The sequence below is a fragment of the Gopherus evgoodei genome, chromosome 3 (genome assembly GCF_007399415.2).
Source record: "Gopherus evgoodei ecotype Sinaloan lineage chromosome 3, rGopEvg1_v1.p, whole genome shotgun sequence".
Taxonomy (NCBI): Eukaryota; Metazoa; Chordata; order Testudines; family Testudinidae; genus Gopherus; species Gopherus evgoodei.
Genome location: NC_044324.1, coordinates 142,586,157 through 142,608,112, shown reverse-complemented (window position 1 = coordinate 142,608,112; position 21,956 = coordinate 142,586,157). Strand labels below are relative to the sequence as shown.

The window sequence follows — 21,956 nt, the reverse complement described above, 5'->3', positions numbered from 1 at the left end:
GAGAAAATGAAGGCCCATTGAAAACAATGTCAGAGTTGTTCTATAGATGCCACAATAGCCGTTCTAGTACTTTAGTATATACGCTATGTATTGCTAAAAAACTAGGGACATGATACCCTCAGAGCAACCAGCTGGAGGGAGGCACGATGTGACCCAAGGTGACCAGGATCTTTAGAAAAATATTAATTGTGAGTAACTGTCTCTCCTTTTTCTGATGTTGGTATTCTGTAGAGATGCATACTCACCCACCTATTTAAGAGCTCCAAGTTTGGAAGGGCTTGAAATACGTGGACAGTGACATGGCATCCAAAGAACAATGAGTCCCCAAAAGCTTAAAAAAAGAGTTAACTTTTTCTTTTAAATTATAGATTCATGATTTTTTAAATGTATCATTAGCAAATCAGTAATTGCCCTTGGAGAGAGCAAAACGTAATGGGACTCAGAAGAGCAGAGTTCTAATTCTGGGCTGTGTTCATTTTGCTTTGTGGTTTTGGTCACCACCATAACGTCTATCTCACTTCCTCAAATGGGTAATGGTTAAAAACCAAAAAAACTTTTTATTTTAAAATGGGGGTTGAGAATTGCTATTTGTAAAGCACCTTGAAATCACTGGATGACGAGTAAATAAATATTTTAAACTTTTTTTTTTTTTTTTTATCACTTAGGTAAGTGGAGGTATTCTTCGAATATTCCCAGAAGGCAAAGCTCAATTTGCTGATATTGAACCCAAATTTGATAGACTGCTGTTTTTCTGGTCTGACCGCCGCAACCCTCATGAAGTGCAGCCAGCATTTGCTACAAGGTAAGATGAATGAGATGTAAGAATGTATTTCACAAAGCCTCTGTTACAGGTAGAAGAACATATAATGACAAACTAAGAGCAAGGAGGAAATTTTAATATAGTATGGCCTGAAACAAAGCCCATTTTTTGTACAGTTTGAGGCTCCTTTGCAAACATACTACTGATGCTTGATGTCAGAATGCCATCGTACTGTAGTCTTCCTATGCATTTTCTCCTCTTTCTAGAAAATCTAGTTCTGGGTACAATTTTGAGTATTCAGAAAATCCTTTTTGGTACATAAATACTCAAAACAGGACACCACTGGTAATTTTGATTTCACAAAGCTAGATCGGTCTCATAAAGGGCCTGATACAGAGCTCATTGTTAGCGCCCTTACAAATTCACTGTCCATTTTAGTCAATTTCATGGTCATGGGATTTAAAAAAGTAAATTTCATGGTTTCAGATGTTTACATCTGAACTTTCACAGTGTTGTAACTGTGTAGGTCCTGACCCAAAAGGGGGTGTCGTGGGGAGGGGACAGGGGGTTGCAAGGCTATTGTAGGGAGTTGTGGGGTTGCCACCCTTACTTCTGTGCTGCTGCTGGCAGGGGTGCTGCCTAGAGAGCTGGACAGCCGGAGAGCAGCTGCTGGCTGGCTGGGCACCCAGCTCTAAAGCCAGCAGAAGTGAGGGTGTCAGAGTATGTGGGGGTGGGTTACCATATGTCTGGGTTTTCCTGGCAGCCTCGTGCCCAGGACAGACAGCTGCAGCTGCAACCTTGTGCTTGGGTCGGGGGCTGACAACCAACCTCACTTCCGCACTGCCTTCAGAGCTGGGCACCCAGCCAGCAGCCACAGAGCTTCCTGCAGCTGGGGGAGGTTCCTGCAGGTGGGTCTGACTCAGCTCCAGGGGAAGAAGAAGTCCCGTCGCTCCCTAGCCCAGGCCAGGACTAGCAGCTGAAGGCCGGTGCACAATATGAGTCCCTAGCTAGGGTGCCCCCAGCCCTGCCCCTCGCCTATAATAGCCAGATTTCACAGTCCATGATATGTTTTTCACAGCTGTTAATTGGGTAGGGTCCTACTCATAGTCAGTGATGTCTTTTCTCACTGATTACAACTGGCTTTTTATTAGGCCTATATTGTATTAATTTTCCTCCTTGCTCCTAGTTAGACAGCATTTGTTTCAGATTGGCTAGGCATAGCAATTTTCTTTGGCATTCTTTTAATTTGGGGACGTTAGTGTCTTTATTTTAAAATTTCCTTCATTTTCCCCGCCAGTTTTACACCACAAAAGTGGCTGTGGCTGGGGAAAGGATGGGATGCTTCTCTATTACATGGAGTACTATGTTGCTCCTTGTCTGAATCGCAAACAGAACTTCGCTCTCACCAATGTGCTACTAATTCTGTGGCGGAGTGGTAATGGTGGTGAACATATCTGCAGTCACTGCCAAACCTGTGTCTCCAATGTGGCATTACCAGATGCTATCTGCCAATCTACTGGGGTGACTTTAACTACTAAATCATTGTAATTATTAATTCTGTAGAATCCACATTTCATGTTGCACATAACATTTTGACATGTCAAGATGTAAAAGCTGGGATGCTAGTAGTGACATCCATACTTAATGTTGCCCAGCATTTTAATTTTAAGTCCTTGTGCCAAAATGTTTCAGGCTTTTTTGAAGACAAGGATCATAGGTAGAAAATGTGTGTTCCTGTTTTTAAATTCTTGCCATCTTTTTTTGAGTGGCTATAGTCAAAACTGCTGGGAGAAGAAAGTTGAAATTAGGTAGAAGGGGAAAAAAAGATGAAATATCCCTCATTGAGCCTTTTGACTGTTTTGGTAACATCGATTTGGTGAGGCACTATGGCCTAAAGGATACAATAGTGGGCTGGGAATTAGGAGATGTCAGTTCTGTTCCTGGCTCTGCCACTGGCCTGCTGGGTGACCTTGGGCAGATCACTTCCTTGCTCTGTGCATCAATTTCCTCAACTGCAAAATGGGGTAATGATATTGACCTTGTAAAGTGCTTTGAGATTCTGCTGATGAAAAGCTCCTTATAAAAGCTAGATGATTATTACATACTGTTTAGTAGTGTTTAGGATTATCCTACTTTGGGTGTGCAAGTAATCAGAACAAAAGCACTTTTTAAAGCAACACCCTAAAGGAATGTAGGTATATGTATGTCAGACTAACTTGGGTGCGCAGTGCATGTGTGTGTTCTTGTAGGGGCACTGGATGAATTGCATTGTAAGACTAGTGCCTCACTCAATATGCACCTTCTAAGAGGTTCACTCCAGCAAGATGCACATCAGGTGAAGTGCGTGAGGAGAAGGAGCCCTTGGCAGATTTACTGTGCACCTTGTGTATGCCAGGGCATTCTGGTGGTAACTAGCCAAATAGGAAAATTCCAGATACTGAAATTTCTTTTATGGAAAAAAAATGGGGAGAGGGAGAGGGGGAAAGTCCATTTAAAAAAAAAAAAAAAAAGTCTAAACCTGTTGAGAGTGAATATTCTGACTGCACAGTTGAGTACTCAAAAGTTAGGAAATATCAAGGTTGATGTTGCCCATTATTACTCGTAGCAGTAAAGGTTACTGTATTTCAACTCTAGGACAAGAATGATGAAAGTCTAATGACATTGCTGCTACTCCCTAAAAATCTATTTTGTGGAGAATCTCACATCCAGAACCAAGTAACTGGATCATACAGAAAATATAATTTTATCTTACATAATCAGATGTGTCTGTTTTTATGTGAAGGGTGGAGTAGAAAAAAATTCTAACAAAAAAGTAGCTCACAATTGATCTGGACCTGATTTTAACTTTGATTTTCCACTATACTTAAACTGTGGTGCACAGTAAAAGGGAATTCTGCTTAACATCATTTTGAGACTTTGGACTTCAAACTATTTGCTACTTCTAATACTTTAAATAAATCAATGCATATTTAAACATTAAATTTTCGAGTCAAGCAGAAATACTCTGGCTGTATTTTGTTGTCTGAAAGAAAACCTTACTGACTAATGCAAGCAACAGGAATTAGAGAATTGATGTTTCTCTGCATGTTAGGAATGTAAACTAGAAGCATAAATTGCTTCCATTTATGGAACACTTTTTTTTAATTTGAGTCATAAAGCAATCTATATATTTAAATGTACAGAAATCAGCTGCTCCTGGCAGGGGCGGCACTAGCTTTTTTTTTGCACCCCAAGCATGGCAGTCAGGCAGCCTTCGGTGACGTGCCTGCAGGAGGTCCGCTGGGCCCGTGGCTTCGGCGTACCTGCCACCGAATTACCGCCGAAGCCACGGGACCAGTGGACCTCCCTCAGACAAGCTGCTGAAAGCTGCCTGCCTGCTGTTCTCGCAGGGACCGGCAGAGTGCCCCCCGCAGCTTGCCGCCCCAGGCACGTGCTTGGAGCACTGGTGTCTGGAGCCACCACTGGCTCCTGGGTTGAAGTATGTTACTGTTTAACAGTGTACAGCAACACTACACAACAGTGTAGGACAGGCAGCTTGTGGAAAATTCATGTGTTTTTGATTAGGCAGAATGTAATAACCTTTATGCTCTAGCCTATTTAGTTCATCACCCTACTTCCTTTGCAAAGTGTACCATGGGATTTTTAAATATATGTGTGCAGGACCTCCTCTTTACTCTGTCTTGTTTGAAAGATTGTATTTCCAAAGGCACAATACCCCTGGAAGCTTTGTCGGGTCATTGGTTCAGTACTGATTCAGATGGAAGGGTGCCACTTACTGAAACTGCTAAACAGTGTCTATTATGCACTATACACAGGCTAGAAGGGATAACTACTTTTCCCTCCCAGTAAATGATCAGCAGGATACTACCTTGAACCTGCTTAATTTATGAAATGTGAGACTACAACCTAAGATGGTCTGGCCGCAGGCTATACAATACAGTTTCTTTCATGTGATTTGGGTAATAATTGTATAGCATTTACTGGAAAAATGCAGATTCATAGCATCAATGGCAAACCCACTTTGTCTTTTCAAACAATTTCCTTCATATAAATGATATTAAAACAGTAGAAATTAACAGAAAATCTTCTCCCTCTATTCCCCCTAATCCTACTCTATCAAGTGTACTGAAAAAAACCTAACAATTAAACGGGTTGTATTATGTAATTAAACATCACTGCTTGTTTTCCAGACATCAGGAATTCATTTGTTGTATTTTCATCCATTTTATAGGTACGCAATAACAGTGTGGTATTTTGATGCAGATGAAAGAGCACGAGCTAAAGTAAAATATCTAACTGGTAATTAATCACTTTTGTATATTATATATATTGGTTTTCTGGAAAAAAACATGTAAATAGTCTTAACACCAGCCACCAAGAGAGGGTTAACATGACTTGTGTAGTCCATGTTTTAGAAGAAAGGTTGTCAAATGGTTTGGGCTCTAGGTAGCCTGTAACTTGGGAGACCCAGATCCAGTTCCCTGCTCTGTCAAATGCTTTCTACATGACATTGGGCAAGTCACTTAGCCTCTGTGTGTCTGTTCCTGGTCTGTAAAACTGGAATATTACTTCTCCCCATCCCTAATACCTAGGGTAAATACATTTAGAGGGTATTGAGGGCCATGCAAGGACCTAAAATAGAAGATAATTTTAACAATTGGACAGGACTTGATAAATCAGCTTGAATAGAGTGTGTGTATTGAAAAGCAGAGAAAGCTAAAACTGAATATCTGGAATAAAATAATTGAGAATGTATTCATTTACGAATGTTGATATTTGTGATAGTTGCTTCTTCTGCAAGGCTGCCCTAAGCCCACTTAGCTAAAATCTGCATTCCTCTTGTGGATTGCCCTTCAAGAGGAAGTTGATTTAATTTTCCTGTGCAAATAAGCAAGCTTTATCAGAATGAGCAGCTTAGTTCTGCTGTCATACATGAAATTAATGTGAAGTAGTTGATGGCATTGGCAGTAAAGGTCAATTTAAATATTTTTGCATATATAGTTATAGGGCCAGATTCCCAGCTGCTGGGAATTAGAATAGCACTAATGAAGTCAGTGGCTCTATGGTGACTTTCACCACCTTGAGAATCTGGTTCCAACCTGACTTCCTCTGAGTCAATGAGGGTTTTGATTCTGATTTAAACGGTAGCCAAATGTGGGAGCAGATGCACAAACTGCTTAAGATTCCTATTTTCCCTGGTACAGTCGATGACATCACGGACTACTAAAGCAGTGTGAGGAATGTAGCTCCTTCTCTGCTTTAGGGAATGCAGAAATCTGAGCAGTTCAACTCTGGTCTTGGTAGATGATGGGTCTTTCTTTTGGTTTACCATTAATCTCTATAGATTTAAAAATTACAAAACTAAGTACTTGATTTCTGTTAATGATTTGGAGGCTTAATCAGTTCTAGTTTACTTTACAGTATTAGAGTTCACTTCTAACGAAAACGGCAGGAATGACGGCAATTTAGGGTATACCTCAGATAGGATGTTAATGTTAAAAAGGATAAAGATTTAATAAACTCTTCTCTTCAGTAATTCTCTTCACAAAAGTAGAATGATGGACCAAATTCTGAGGTTCACTTGACTTCTCTGTGAGTTTGCCTGTGTAAGGACTGAGCCCTACACTTTCAAAATGGACTGTCTGAAGTTAGGCTCTTAACTCCATATTTGAGCAGCTAAATAAATGACTCAATTTTCGGCCATAATTCAGTCAATTGACACCTAGGATCCAGACTTTAAGCACCAACGTTTGAAATTTTTCTCCTGAATATAAAAGTAGCTGCTCACAATTTGGCCCATAAGGAGGTAATAAGTATATGAATTTGTATTTTATTTTCTGAAGCGTGTTGAACACCTTTTGAAAATACCTATTTTTCAAGGTACCAAACTTTCAACGGGAAGGCATAGAAGTGGCACAGTAGTTTTATTATAGCACACTCTTTAGCAAACGCTTAAACATTATGCTGATGTATTTTTTATTTTTCTGCAGGTGAAAAAGGTGTAAGAGTTGAACTCAATAAACCTTCTGACTCAATTGGGAAAGACGTTTTATAAAGGATTTAATCTAGCAACTCTCCTTGCAACTTTCCCCCAGTAAACTATTAACTTTCGAATGTGAATAATGGGATAAAGAAAAATTGACAAGAAATCAATGTTTTAATACGGAAACAAACACAGCGTTTCAATGTTGCATCAAACAGAAGATTTTGACTGCTGAACCATTGTGCTATGTGACTGTGACTCCAGACCTGTGACTGCTTATGTAAAGAAGATAAGCAATCAGTAAGAAATAGCGTACACGTATGGACATGAAATAAGTGCCCTACATAGAATTTTTCCATTCTTATATTTTGCCAGACTTGTCATTCAATTCATCTCTCCCTTTTTTTATATGGTAAAGTTTGGATTTGGGGTAATTTTTGTATGACCAGGTACAATTTATCAAAATTGAGTAAAAATACAGTATTCTCCAAAATATCATTGATCTATTTTTGTAAAACTGTTCATACTGTTCTTTGCCATGAAAGATCTAATTTAATATAAGAATTGCCAGTAACTAATGATCACTTTAATTTTCTTTACATCTAAAGTCAGAAAAGGAGCACTTTAATTACCAGCTAAAAACCTGATTGTTTTATATTCATATCTCACACTAATTTGAACTTTTAAAGATTGCTGCTGTATTGTTTTTGATTATGTCCTTTATGAAGCTTGTTAACAGAAACAAATCACTATCTTACTATCAGCAACTTCTAATTCATGGTGTTGTATGTTGAATCCACAGAGGGGAAGGATTCTATATCTTTGTTTTTTTTAAGTGACTGGCACTAAGTGAACTTGACACTATCCATGCTGTAGGTGGCTTCGGGGACCTGGTAAATACCGTCAAGTTCCTAGGATACATAAGGGCTTTCCTAGGCTTTTATAGGTACCCAGAACCTCCTCCCTATGTATTTGACAAGAGAATTCCACCTTTTTCTTCCTTTCTGAAAGTTGTTCTTTTACTGTACGTAAGTTAATAGAACGTTGAAATCCACAAACTTTGTGTTCTTTCTGAATATCGGTGTCCCGTCTGATCTGCAGGCTGGCTTCTTGGTCTGTTATATAGTATCAAGGGGACATTCAGTACATTGAGGCTGAAGTGCATCACTGCAGGCTTCATGTGTAATATGTTTTCAGATTGTCACTCTGCTGAAGGATTTCCCCAAAAAGTCACTGGCCTTTGATCAGTCCTGAGTATTTAGCGAAAAAAATTACTTTTTATTTTTACATTTTCATTTTTTTAAAAGGAAAAATGGACTTTACAGAATAAAGATGAGGCATCCAAAAGCTTTGAAATTCTGTTACTTAAGAGATGGATGTTCTAGTCTTGAATTTTAAAGTTTGAGAGAACAAAGAAAATCCTAAAAGGCAGCATCCATATTTACAAATGTCTTTGGTATTTGAGCTCACCCCTTCCCATTTTTCTATCTGTCCTTGATTTCCTTACATAGCCAAAACAATGTGAGTGTACAGAAATATTTCTGTATATAATATTACAACTTTCGACAATTTTAGCATCTGTATAGTTTGTATTCAGTCAGAGACCTTTTCTATGGAAAGCTCAGTAATTTTTATTAAAAAGATTACTATTCATGTAAAACATGAAGGAAGAAAAAACCCAACAACACTTATTTTATTTAGTGACAAACTGACCGGTGTGCGGGGGGGGCGGGCGGGCAGGGGGAAACTCATTATTGTGACACAATGGAGGAGACCTTATGGAAAAACTCTCATTTTGTTCAGACCTTAATTAGTTCTCACCCTTTACAGCTTAGTTTCTCTTTCCTCCCTTTTCAGAAAACCAGACAAGACACCTCTACTGTAAGTGCCTCTGCCAGCCTGACCAAGGAGTGCAAATCTTCATTACTGTCTGGTCTGCAGTGCAGTGCCTTGCATTAGGCCAGCTTTAACAAAACAAACACACACAAAAAGCCACCACTTTTAATTTTATCTGCTTTTATATTATTTTAATGGAGATTTGATTGGTTTTGTTTCAGAAATGTACAGCATAAACCTTTCAATTCTGTTCCAGTCCCTCTGTAATTCAAACTTCTATTGCTGCAGGTATGCAAAGTATCAAATTCTAATTACTGTATAGGTTTCAGCTTGCCAGACAGGTTAAAAAAAAAGTGCTTAATTTTTTGCTTCATCATTTCTTGTCAATCATTACAAAAGGGTCAACAAATCAGAGCAGACGTTTCTTTTAACAGTATCCTTTTAGAATCTGTTCATTTCATGTCAGTTGAAATCTTCAATCTTGAGCGTCACAAAGCAGGTCCCTGTTTAAAGCTATTTTTTAAACTGTCTTATGACCTGTATGTGTTTAGTCCTGGTTAAAGATAAAGCTTCATAATACTATTTTTATTCATGACATTAGCCAGCTGTAAAACATGAGACCTTTTTCTATAAGAGGCAAAGAAATTCAGGATTCATTTACAGATTGCCTGTAAAGTCATGTTATTTGAAAAGCAGTGTTCATTATAAAGAGCTCTCAAGTTGCTTGTAAAGCTAATCTAATTAAAAAGATGTATAAAGGTTCTTGGAAACACCGTGGTGGTTATTTGTAATTATGTAACTTTTTAAAGCCTATCCGCAGCAACTAATTTATAATCTGATAAAATAAGGGGGTGTGTGTCTGTTTTTAGCATTCAGTGACACTACAGCTACAGTCCAGGGTCTGCCATTTGTTTCCTTGATAAACTCTGTTTTAATTATTCAGATGTGGGGGAGGAGTTAATTGAGAGGAGGTTGAGGAAAAAGTGATGTCGATTTTTAGACTTAGTGGGTGAGCTGTGTTGATGCAAATTGTGTCTACACAGGGTGGGTGCTTTGTATTAGTGTAGCTACACTGGTGGGGAAAAAAAGCCCAACCCTTTACAGACAGGATTTTAGCCCCTTAATGGGAGTGCGACTGGTTTTGCAGAGACTTCGTGAATTTTGACCCTTGAGGACAGCAGTAGCATAGTACAGTGTGAGCCAGGCTTCCTGCTGCATGTGGTTCACCAATCTATGCAGGTTATAAATGCTGCTCTCCAAGCCTTCTAGTCAGTCCTTTCCTGGCCACTGTTTGGTGAACAGGTTTCTGTTTGCTGTGCTTCTGCATCACTCCAGCTCTTATAAAGTCTCTTAAATGTACTAGTCTTCCTTGCAGTTGGTTCAGTAACAGAGGCTGATAGGCCTAGAAAATTAGGTCACGGTTTGGTTTGTACTGCTCCAGTACCTGGGTTTTTTGGTACTTTGGCACATCCATAGTATTTCTGGCACTTGGACTCAATCTTGCCCTGTTCCAGTTTCTTTTATCAGTTCGTCAATGGCTACATTAAAGCACTTTTTCAGCAGACCACCTCAGTGCTTTGAGGTCTGCTCGGTAGTTCAGTGCCAGGTAACTTGTTTTTTGGGTGATCTTTCTATCAGATATGTGTAATTAGGAAAAAGGCCTCTTGGCAGCTTCAGATCGTGTCTGTGATGGACTGACACATTTATTGTAGAGTTACCCACTGCACATCATGGTCATCAGATTTGCCACTGATGTGTCACAATGGACTAAAGAAAAGTGAAAAGTGTTTCTGGACGCTTGGAAGGAAGATACCTGTAAGCCTGGTAGCAGGCTGGCTCAGAGTGCTTTCAAGCAGAAATACTAGAAACAGAAGCCTGAGGCAGTCAAGACTTCAGGTTACCATAATTTAGTCCAGGGACTGGGAAGTGAAATGACCATGTTTGCATGCAGACACATCTCTTCAGAGTCACATTAGTGTCTTGAAACCAGGCTTAAAAAAAAAATTACATTTTAACTGTCTATAAACAATTGCAAAAAACAGCAAAGATTGCTAATGGACTATACTACTAACCACAAAACCCAGCAGTATGGTTTAAAGCAATATCAGCGTACATGGTCTTCTCCCACATACACAGCTGCAGACACTCACAAATACATTGTCAGTTCCCCTAGCAAATCAGTCACTGAGGGAACCAGACAACCTGAACGCTGCCCTCTATTTTATGCCTCTGTTCCTGGGGGATTAATCATTACTTTCCATTTTCCGAAGGTTACCATAGGAGTCTTAATTAGTATTTTGCATTAGAATTGTGAGCTATATAATTCAGGACCAAAACTTCAGACACATAGTCTTGATCTGATGTACCAAACAACGAAACATTATTCTTTTTTGTATTTGTACAGAAAGTAAACATGTAACATTATACAAAAATTGTCTTATGTTTGCATGATGAAACAAACTAGTCAGTTGGGAGGAGGGAGTGGTTAGTTTGTTTTTGTAGGTAGGCACTCACTAGTATCTTTTATCTGAACTAATTTTCTGATGGTGTTAATATTTCCAGTGAAATCGTGGTGCTGATTGGGATCAGTTGTCTGGCTTTAGTTCTACAAATGTGCATAGTTTTTGCTGGTATTAAAATTTCTATTTTTATATCCATGTAATATGGATTACTTCCTACCACTCTTGCTTAATCCAAAAGACACATAGTGAAAACAATTTCTGTACAAAGAATCCATGTGAGGAAAAACAGTTCAGGGCTATAAAGTGGTAATAGTTAGAAAAAAGCTATTAGAAATGGGGTAGCCATTTATCTGATTATGTATGAAGATGACATTGGGATTTTCGTCTACCATCTGCACTTGGTTCTGTGTGTTGGTCATGAACCTCAGAGGTGAAGAGCCCAGATGACCTAACAGTGTGTCTTGCTTACGTTGACATGGCTTTACCTTCTAAAGCAGTGGTGGACAAGCTGCGGCCCATGGGCCACGGACCCCATCAGAGTAATCTGCTGGCGGGCCGCAAGACAGTTTGTTTACATTGTCTGCAGGCACAGCCGCCCACAGCTCCGAGTGGCTGTGGTTCGCTGTTCCTGGCTAATAGGAGCTGTGGGAAGCAGTGCGGGCTACAGGGAGGTGCTGGCCACCGCTTTCCACAGCTTCCATTGGCCAGGAATGGCAAACCGTGGCCACTGGGAGCTGTGGGCGGCTGCGTCTGTGGACAGTCACTGTAAACAAATTGTTTTTCGGCCCGCTAGTGGATTACCCTGATGGGCTGCAAGTTGCCCACCACTGTTCTAAAGTGTATCTTATAGTAATGTCGTCTTTTCTATATAGATCAGCCTTGCAAAACTCCACTGTCCCCAGCTCAGTAGGAGATGTTCAAGAGACTTACTAGTGCCATCAGCTGCCATTTAAAAAAAAAAAAAAATTTTTCCCTAGTCCTTGTGAAGAAAACTTTAAATATGAACTGTTACTGCAACCAACATAGTCACTGTAGAGGGAGCTCTGTTCACTCCACAGTGGGTTCTGCTGAACCTTCTGTGAGCTTGGCTTCCCTAGGCCCATGCAATGGGAAAGTGAGTATTGTTAATGCAATTAATATTGGTGTCATCTGATATGTAATACTGTCATGGTTACTAGCAGTGTTGCATTGGAAGGGTTACATGGCACTTGTCAATATCCACATACACTTGCAGTCACTATAAACCAATCTTCAAAAATCCTGAAATAGGAGTAAAAGCAAGTATCTGATTCAAATAATTTAATGTGTACAGGAAAGCCAAGTTAAAAAAGGGACGTGTAGCTGCTTTCCACACCTAGTCTTAAAAAAAAAAAAAAGGGGGGGGGGGGGAACCTACTTGCCCACCTTTACTATGAAGAGAACAATCTCCTTTTTCCCCATTCAACCACATATTCATGGACAAATGGACTGGTTGTCTCTGTAACACATTCACACTTTCTCTTGCATACATGCACAGTGCAGACAGATGGACTCTCATGCTCTTCCTGTATATTCTCCCCCCTCATGGAGAGAGCTGTTTTTACTCACATTTTATACTAAACTCATTCATACACATTTCACGCCAGTCTTTCTCATACCTGTCTTGTGCACCAACCCCCTACTCAACTTCACTCATTTCTCAGCCCCACTTATCCCCCCACACTTCACACCCCAACTCAGCCACCTCGTCATTCACTTACTCTTCACCTTGACATGAGTTCTCTGCATGCCCCCAAATTAGTCAAATATCTTCTGTTCTGATTTGATTCTTCTCTCTCTTCACCCAATAAACTTATCAGTCTTTCCTTCCCCCGCTCCCACCCCCCAAAAAACACCCCTATTATCTATCAACAGTGTCTCTTCAGAGCTGCAGCAGGTGCCCTCAGATCTAGTCGGGTTTCAGGTTTACTAACCTCTTGTAGCAGCTCTGCTTAGAGACATCTTTTAGTCCCCGATCGTGGGGCTGGGAGTTCTGGGGTCTCTTGCTTAGGGAGGGGCCAGTAGAGCTCCTGGGATCTTTGTCCACTAGCTAGAATAAGGTTCTGGGTAAATTCTGCTGTGTTAGGTTTGGAGATGGCTGCAAAGATGAGCAGGAGTGCTCTGGCGCTTAGCTTCACCTGACTGGAATGAGGGAGAGGCAGACAACGGACTGTTACAGTAATGCTTGAGCCACAACTGATAGTGGGACCCCATTATATGAGGAACTATACAAATACCTAGAGAGAGATTATAATCTAAATAGGTGACAGAATGGGAGAAAAAAAGTGGTAGTAACCCCATTTTACAGATGGACTAAATAAGTGACTTGCCCCTCGTTACAGGAAATCTGCAGTGGAGCTGGTAATTGAACCCATTTCTCCAGTCCAGTGCCTTAACCCAAGACCTTCCTTTCAAGTAGCATCTGAGCTTAGAAGTTGAGATCTAGCGCTGATCCCCCAAAGTTCAGGATTTGGATCCTGTGTCCCTTCTGGACTTGTCTATAAATGTCACTGCTGTTGGTTAGGGTTAGATGTGATTTCATTTCTGTGCCAATTTTCAATAGTAGTGTGGACAGCAAGCTGTCTGCTTGCTTTTAAATAGAAATACAGCCAACATAATTTAAAATACAAAGATCTGACTTCCATCCACAAAAGCAAGAAAATGCAATGGTGGCAAGCTGATACCCTGTGTGCTGGTATTTCAGTGCATGTAAGGGAGATCACCTATTCAGCATAACCTACAAGTCCTAGAGTTGGTAGGGCAAGTTACGTGGGTTGTCAGTTCACCTGTGAATTAGTTTACTTGCATTAATATATTGCATATGTTGAACACATTAAAAGATTGTTACAGTACTGTGATGTAGGTATCACTATAACATGGAGCCTGTAAGGAACTAATGAGGTCAAATTAGAATACAGGAATCTTAAGATCTGATCCAGCTCCATTGCAATCATGGGGAGTCTTCAGTGGGGGTTGGCTTGAGCCCAGAAAGGGCACTGTCTGCTTACACTGCATTTCTATCAGGTGTGGGTTTTGTTTTGTTTTTTCCTTATTTTGGCAGCTCCTATGATTATGGTAACAAAGGCAATACAGAAAAATTCTCAGTTATTTAATTGTATCTATTTTTAGTTTGTGCATTTGGCAGCACTTGCATGTCAAAGAGGAGAGAAATATTTTCCAAAGGACAATGTAATTGTAAAAACCACAACAATTGATTGTGGGGGTGCCTCAAGGACAGGTATAATAACTGAATCTACTTTTAACTTTTTCCAGTGGACTAGATTTCAAATTGACGGACTGTGTACCGTTTTACTTAGGACAGTTTGAGACTTCAAATGTTTATTTCTTGACTTCCTGTGAGTAACAGGCAGCTAGATACTAATACTGAGTCAGGTAGGTTTCCCTTTTAGAAAGGTTGATTAAAATCACCCAGGGTTGAGCAAACCACAACGCATAACATTCTGGGAAGGAGCAATAGAAAAGCATTTGTATAACAGGGTTGAAAAGAAGTTTTGTGAATTTAACATTGTTTGACTTTTGGCTGTTTTCCATTCTTTGCAAGTAGCCTGGGCTTAAGGATTTGATGCTTTTTGTGTGCCACATGTATTTAACATAGCTTTGGGCACATGTTCAGTAAAAATGTAATTGTGCACTGTAGGAATGTTTTGGGGAGATACTGCAGTAAAGACACCCAGAAATGTGTCAAAGCTCTTGGCTATATATTTAGTGGGAGTAAACAAAAGACTCTCATAATAAAAGACTAAGCATAAAATCTTCAGTTTCAATTTTTTAGGCTTCTAAACCACATAGGTACTGTGTAAACTTCTACCCTAGGACAATGTTTTACAAAAATTCAGAACATAAAAATGAAAAGGAGTGAGGTCAATGATACTTTAGATGAAATGATAGAAGAAAAAGACACATATCCAGCCACCTAATGTTAAGATCAAGAGTTTTGCTGTGACTTTAGTCAATGATACATGTCCTAACTGGTACAAATAAAGCTCATACACGTCCAGAGGAGAAACAAGGATGTTTTTCTTTCATACTCACTTATGCCTCAGCGAAGGCTACCCAGACTGTCTATTATATGTAGAATACTTTGAAAATGTTTGTTTTTGCAAAGTCCTACAGTGAGACAAGGGAACTGGGTCCCTCTGGTGGTTGTGTTAAGTAAGTATCTTTTACAAAAATTTTTTTTTTTTTTACATTTCCTACTGTTCTCTATTAAACATGTCTTGGTAATGAAAAGGAGGGAAAAAGTCAAATTCTTCTATGTATTTTAGGCCATGAAGGGTGGTCTAAGGCCTGTTTTACACTAGAAAAGCTATGCTGCTATAACTGTCAGGTGGAGTGTGGAGTTTTTTTTAATGGATATAGTAATAACAATTTAAGCACTGGTCTAGATAAATGTATACCTCTATAAAAGTTACCTTACAACCATATCGCTTATTTTCTTCCCAAGCCATAATAAGCTATACCATTAAAGCACTTTTCCATACCAGTATAACTGCACCCACGCTATGGGGCTTTTAACTACATTCGTAGAGTTAGAGCAGACAAGCACTTAGTCTGAGAAACCTTAATGTAGATAATAACTTGGCTCGCTGTTTCGTTGATGTTCCCTAGAATACTTTTCATGGTGCTTGGAAGAGCCTCCTGGGCATCAAGCATTTTTTCTTCCCTTCATCCTCTTACTAAAGCCACCTTCTTCTCTAAAGCTCCTTGTGTGATCTCATCAGATCTGCTGTCTTATCCTTGAAGTGTTATCCTCTGGATTGTCTATCCAGCAATCTCTCTCTCCAGGCTCTTATACTACACGCCTTGTTGTGCTATCCAAGAACCGTATTAGTTTGAGTCAATTGACAAGAGCCTTGATATGGGGAATTTGTCTTGTATCTGAGTTGACAGCGCTGTGAATGCTTGCAGCATGCTGCGGGCGACAGTGCTGCCAATAAGGCAAGGCATTAATAGTAATACAGAAAATCAAGACTTGTATCAAAGCACATCGGAGGTGATTACACTTGGACTCAAGGTAGATTAAAATTAATTTCTTCAAAATACCATTGAAGCAGCTATAAATTACTTGCATTCATTCCCTCCCCCACTCCCTATGGATTTACTTTTTTTTCTTTTCGCTAGCGCGCTACGTTCTCACTCTTCAGTTGCACACAATAAATAAAGCTTCCCTTAGCTCCAGCTCAGGGCTGGGTGCACACCTAGGGGTAGGACACAATGTTGTTCATAGGATGATGGGAGAAATTCGATTGGGAGCAGAGGATGGTTATGCAGGCACAGGAGGGTGATTAGTAGGGTTAGCAGAATGATACAGAAATTGCATCAGCCTGCAGCCTACTCTGCCTGCCTGCAATGGCCCCAGGCGTTAGCACAATTCACCATTCAGACCAACACTGAAGCCAGCTCTCAGCCCTTTATTCCATGGCTGGCAGAGTCTGTTTCCACTAGCCAGCAACATGTTCGGTCCCTGAGGGATAGGAAAACTTTGTATTGAACTGATCATAAGAAGGGCTGAGTAGCTGAAACTCCCAATGAAATCCCTAGGAGTTATGGGTGTTGGGTTCCTCCTCAATGTGGCTCTACAGCAGTAGTCCCCAACCTTTTCCATCTGGCAGGCGCCAGACAACGAGCCACTGAGGATTGCGGTGGCGGACGAGCATCCGCTGAAATGCCGCCAAGTGGTGTCATCCAGAGGTGTCACCACTGAATTTCAGTGGCATTCGGCAGATGCTCATCTGCCAGCCAGTACGTGGGTGCCCTTAGATGCCCCGGTGGGTACCATGGTGCCCATGGGCACTGTGTTGGGAACCCCTGCTCTACAGCACCCACCCATTTGGGACCCTGCATATGCATTTATAAAAGCAACAGACAGAATGCTCACAAGATGGTTCATGTCTGGATTCTTCTTTGCATGTGAGGTAAGATGAAGATCTTGGTCTCTGAAAAGTTGCCTAAATTTTCTTCCAAGCCCCTTTTGAACTTTTTCCTCCCTTCTGAGGAATTAGACTAACAGTTACGGTCTGTAGACAAGAAAAAGGGTCTAGCCACAATTGTGTTAGAAGTCAGAGACCTAACCAGTGTAGGAATTCTGCTTTCTGAATGCCCTAGGAAAAAATTAAACACCTGTTTCTCAGGTCTCCTGCAAACAGGATATCAAAATCTTGGTGCAGAAGATACATGTGAGGCATCTTCTAAACCAGGAACTGAAATTAATTGGAAGTTGGTCCAATAAAAGATCTCGCCCACCTTGTTACTCTACTTACCATACAATTAAGTGGTTCCATCTGTGTTAGAACCTGCCAAGAATATCTTACCAGCAGGGTTAAAATACAGTTGTCTATAGGTAAGAATCATAATGCCAACTGGATGTAAAGAGCCACAGGCAGATCTACATTTAAAAAGCAGCAGTGGCCCAGCTGCAGTTCTGTAGCGATTTAGTGAAGATGCTGCTATGCTGACAGGGGAGCATCTCCCAGCCGTGTAGTTAATCCACCTCCATGAGAGGTGGTAGCTATGTTGATGGGAGAAGCTCTCCTATCGACACAGTGCTGTCTACACTGGGGGTTAGGTCAGTATAACTATATCATTGGGCTGTGGATGTTTCACATCCCTGACCCACAGTTATATTGATGTAAGTGTGTAGTGTAGACACCTGGCCATAGTATAGCCTGGTTTTAAGCTTCAGATTAGTTGATGTCCCACAGCTAGAGACGAATCAACACGATTAACTTGCATTTTAGGTGATCTAGGTATTTCAACCTAATACACAGAGCATTGTTTTAAAGGGCAGCTGACCTAAGAATGCTTTACAAACATTTTGCAAAAACCTAACTTTTGCTGTCCTTTTACAAGTGGTACAGTAGAACTGCAGTGTGTTTTTTGTAGGAGTTTATGAATGTAAATATCTGGATATAGGGTCTTTCAGACAAACTTACTCCCCCCATTAGGATTATAAAGCACCTGTTCAGAAAGTGTTATGAAAAGTTACTAGCTGAGGTATGAAATTCACCCTTGTCCATCAAAATGTACTTATGCCCAGGGAGCATTTCTATAAAAGGAACAAACCCCTTTCATAACTGGGTAAGCAGGTGATACTACATCCACATTTATCTTCCTGGCAGGAAAAGAAATACTATGAATTGTTTAGGTCCTCTTGGTTTTTGGTATCTGAGCAAGATAATCCAATAACCCACCATCAAACAAGAGTTTTTCCTCTCAAGTTTGTAGGGCAACCTTTAGCTAACAAGGTATGGCAATATGTATGTCTGGTATCTTCCATTCATAAATGTGTCTCTTAAATACACCTCTCCACCAGTGTGCACAGATAGACCACACCAGAGCTGAAAACTTGGGACAAAAGGGTGTCTCATACAAGGTGCTCAATTTCTTTAAAAGGATTTATTTTAACTGATGGTGTAATTTACCAAATTTCATTTTGTATTCAAAATACTGTAACTTTGGGAGGTGTGAGCAGGTGTCTTGGATAGACCATACTGATAATGCCACACTCAGGGCAGACTGCAAGAAATAGGGTAGGCAGTCCCCAAAAAATAATGGTCTAGTCTATACTTAGATTAACCAAACCAGTAACAAAGGAGCTTCTGCAGTACCACTCTGGTTAAGTCTAGTACTGAACAGAAGTCAAACACAGTCCCCTTAAAGTAATTCCAGCCCCTGGCTCCCTGGGGCAACCCAATCTAATATAGTGAGAGGTTACCCAAAACCCATGTCACCATACATAAAGTTGAATCACTGATAGAAGTGCAAAACTTACCTTTTCTACAAGAAGCACCCACGGCAACACACTAAAATGGAAGCTTAGAGACATGCTAATACCTTCCAGTATAAAATAACTAGAGTCTGCTGCTTTAAGAGCTTTGAAACTTTCTTATATAACTGTTGCACAAGAAATGCCTGGCTACCATTATACTTAATCATACAGATTTGCATGGGCAGAAAGCCAGATTTTTTTTTTCCAAAATGCTGTCCATGTTGCCAAATTCTTTAGGCAATCCAGTTTTTTGATTTTTTTTTTTAAAGGTGTAACAGACCAACCCAAAAGATTTCTCACAATGCTTTCACACTGTCAAAGATAGTAAGTTTTTCTAAATTCTATCCTATAAACATCCCCCAAATAATTGGTGGTAGTTTTTGATTCCATAAAGTGGACACCAGTAGTACTTAAAATAACATTTGTTAAATTTGTTGTTGCTGACAACTGTATAGGTAATACCTAAAATTACTTGTAGTTTAAAAAAAAGTGTTCAATTTGTTGACTTTGACACTATACAAAAAAAAGTCAAATGCAGTTTCACTTTCTCCTGTTTCTGTAGGTTTTTTCACACTGCATTAGGTGAGAAAAATTGTGAGGGGGAAGATTGTGTAATTGTTAGGACAGGACTTGAAGTGTATAGATGCATACTTGAAAGAATTTTTTTTTTAAACCGACTAGGATACTTGCTTTCTTTCACTATATATTAAGTTTTGTGGAGGCATTTGTACAACTAAAATACATATATGTTCATCTAAACAAAACTGATGATAAAGAACAGGTCACATCAAGTCCTAAGATCAGTAGCTGTGTAATCATTTTAAACTTACTATTAATGGCAAAGTATCCAAAACATCCTAGCTCAGTGGTTTGAGCATTGGCCTGCCAAACCCAGGGTTCTGAGTTCAGTCCTTGAAGGGGCCACTTACTTAGTGATCTTGGGCAAAATCAGTATTTGGTCCTGCTAGTGAAGGCAGGGGGCTGGACTTGATGAGCGTTCAGGGTCCCTTCCAGCTCTGAGATAGGTTTATCTCCATATATTTATAATTCTATGTTAAATAAAAGATGGATACCAGGGAAGTCAGTGCTTTTTAATCAACTCTACACTCCTGGAGGAATTCTGCACAAAGTATTTTAAAATTCTGCATGTTTTATTTGTCAAAATACAATATAATCACACCAGTTTAAATTATCCTGGTAATTTATTTAAACTACAATACAGAAAAAAGGCACAATATGTAAACTAGATCATGAGCTGTAATCTACCCTCACTGTACCACTCTGGCACAGGAAATAGGCCAGAAAGCACCTAGCAATTCCTGGCTGAGGATTCTCTTGGTATGAAAGAGTCCTGACTCCTGTCCAATGCTAATCCCTACACATGAAACAGGGAAGGGTGGGGAAAGGAGCCTAGTTAGAGCATGCTACACTCATGCACTTCCCCAGCTGAAGATGACCCACTGGGGACCCACCAGCTGACATATTTTGGAATAACAGCCCCTTTCCCTGTGCTCCCTACCAACCATAATGTACTGAGTTTAAATCAAGCATGTGCTTGACCAAGAAGATGGTTGTACCATTCAGAGGTCAATGAAGATAAGCTATCAGCAAAAGTGCCTCTAGATGATCTCTGCTGTCCTGATGGTGCACAGGGAAAGAGAGATCAACTCTGAAACCATGTAATGCTTTGCACGGTAGATCAAATATAAAACTTGGAATTGCACCCAAAACAAACGGGAAGCCAATGCCATGAGAAAATGAAAGAAAAGCAGCTAGGATTAAGCGCTGCCTATAATCTATTGCCGCATCAGAGGATTCTGGGCCATGTTCAAGAATTCATGGTGCCTGCAGCAGATGACTGACATCCTTTTGGAAGAAGAAATGACTCAGGCAGGGATTCAGGTGAACTGCTGAGATGGCTAGAGAATGGGAGCAGGGAGCACTGGAGACAAAATCCTTTTGTCTAATAGTACTGTATCTAGGTTTCACCCTTTATTAGTCAACAAATATGTGCAGCCATATGCTCAGTATTAAATCAGACAACTGAAGACCAAGTGAGAGCTGCGGAATCAAACTCACAATTTATATTGCCTACTGACCATCTCCAGAAAGGTCAGTAGTAAACAGTTCATGGAGAACATTTAATAGGAAGATTTCCGTCAAAAAATTTAAACCAGTTCTAATCACTAAGATTATGTTTACACTACAAAGAGAAGTCAACCTATGTTACGTCAACTTAGAGCCACCCCAGTAATTACTGCAGTGGCTCATGTCCACAATACCTTCCTTAGGTCAGTGGTGCACATCCTCACCAGGAGTGCTTCCACCAACCTAAGAGGGGCAGTGTTGAAAGCTCTGCTGGCAGCTTCCTGCCAGGAGCTTGGATACCCCACAGGCTCCTGGTGGGCCACCTTAGGCTTCTTGGCTCCCCGTTCCCCACCAGGAATGGGATCCAGCCACCCAGCTCTCCAGGGAGGGAGCTGGGCTCTAGCTGCCTGGCTTGTTAGTTTCACATTGGCCATTTGTACCACACTGGCACTGTAAGGGAGCCTTAAAACATTTACACCTGTTTTATACTCCTGGGGGAATTCACTAACAATGGGAACAATTCACTAAGTAGGCAGTGTTAACATTCTGCTCTGCTTGAGGGGGACAAGGCCAGCCAGCCCACGCTTACATTCTCAGAAACACCTTGAAGCCTGGCCCCTCCACACCAGGACCATTGTGATAGCGAGTGACAAAGTCGCTTGCTTGCATAGTCCCACTCCCCCTTCTCTACCACCACTTCTCTGGCAGTGATTTACATCTCCCCTGGCTACTCCAGAAGCCCAAATTGATGCACCCATGGAGGAGTGCATGAGCGCTCTTATGGCTTCCCTTCCCATTTTTCTGGACGGAAGCGAAGAAAGCTGCATGGGACATGAACTCTGCATGCATGTGCAGTGGCACAGAATTCCCCCCAGGAGTAAATATCATTCCACAGCAAGGTTTGGGTTTGTGGGGTAGTTAAGAAGGGAAGGTTGTGCAGATGTTGGAGTGAACTGTTAAAATGACTACTGTTGTACAAATGTGTCTAAAGAGCACAAAAGATGGTCATTGACAGCCCTG

General features: G+C 40.5%; 1 protein-coding gene across 3 annotated transcripts in view; it reads left to right on the top strand.

Annotated features, from left to right (window-relative positions):
* The window catches only part of EGLN1 (egl-9 family hypoxia inducible factor 1), a 47,654-nt gene extending 38,305 nt beyond the window's left edge, over nt 1-9,349 (top strand). For 2 of the 3 annotated variants that reach the window (XM_030556888.1, XM_030556887.1), the window contains 3 exons: nt 666-802; nt 4,992-5,059; nt 6,751-9,349. In XM_030556888.1, the coding sequence (XP_030412748.1) occupies nt 666-802; nt 4,992-5,059; nt 6,751-6,815 (270 nt within the window). In that variant the 3' untranslated portion in view covers nt 6,816-9,349. The remainder of the gene's footprint in view (nt 1-665; nt 803-4,991; nt 5,060-6,750) is intronic. The other variant, XR_003999666.1, reaches the window with a different exon arrangement.
* The last annotated feature ends 12,607 nt before the right edge of the window (nt 9,350-21,956 follow it).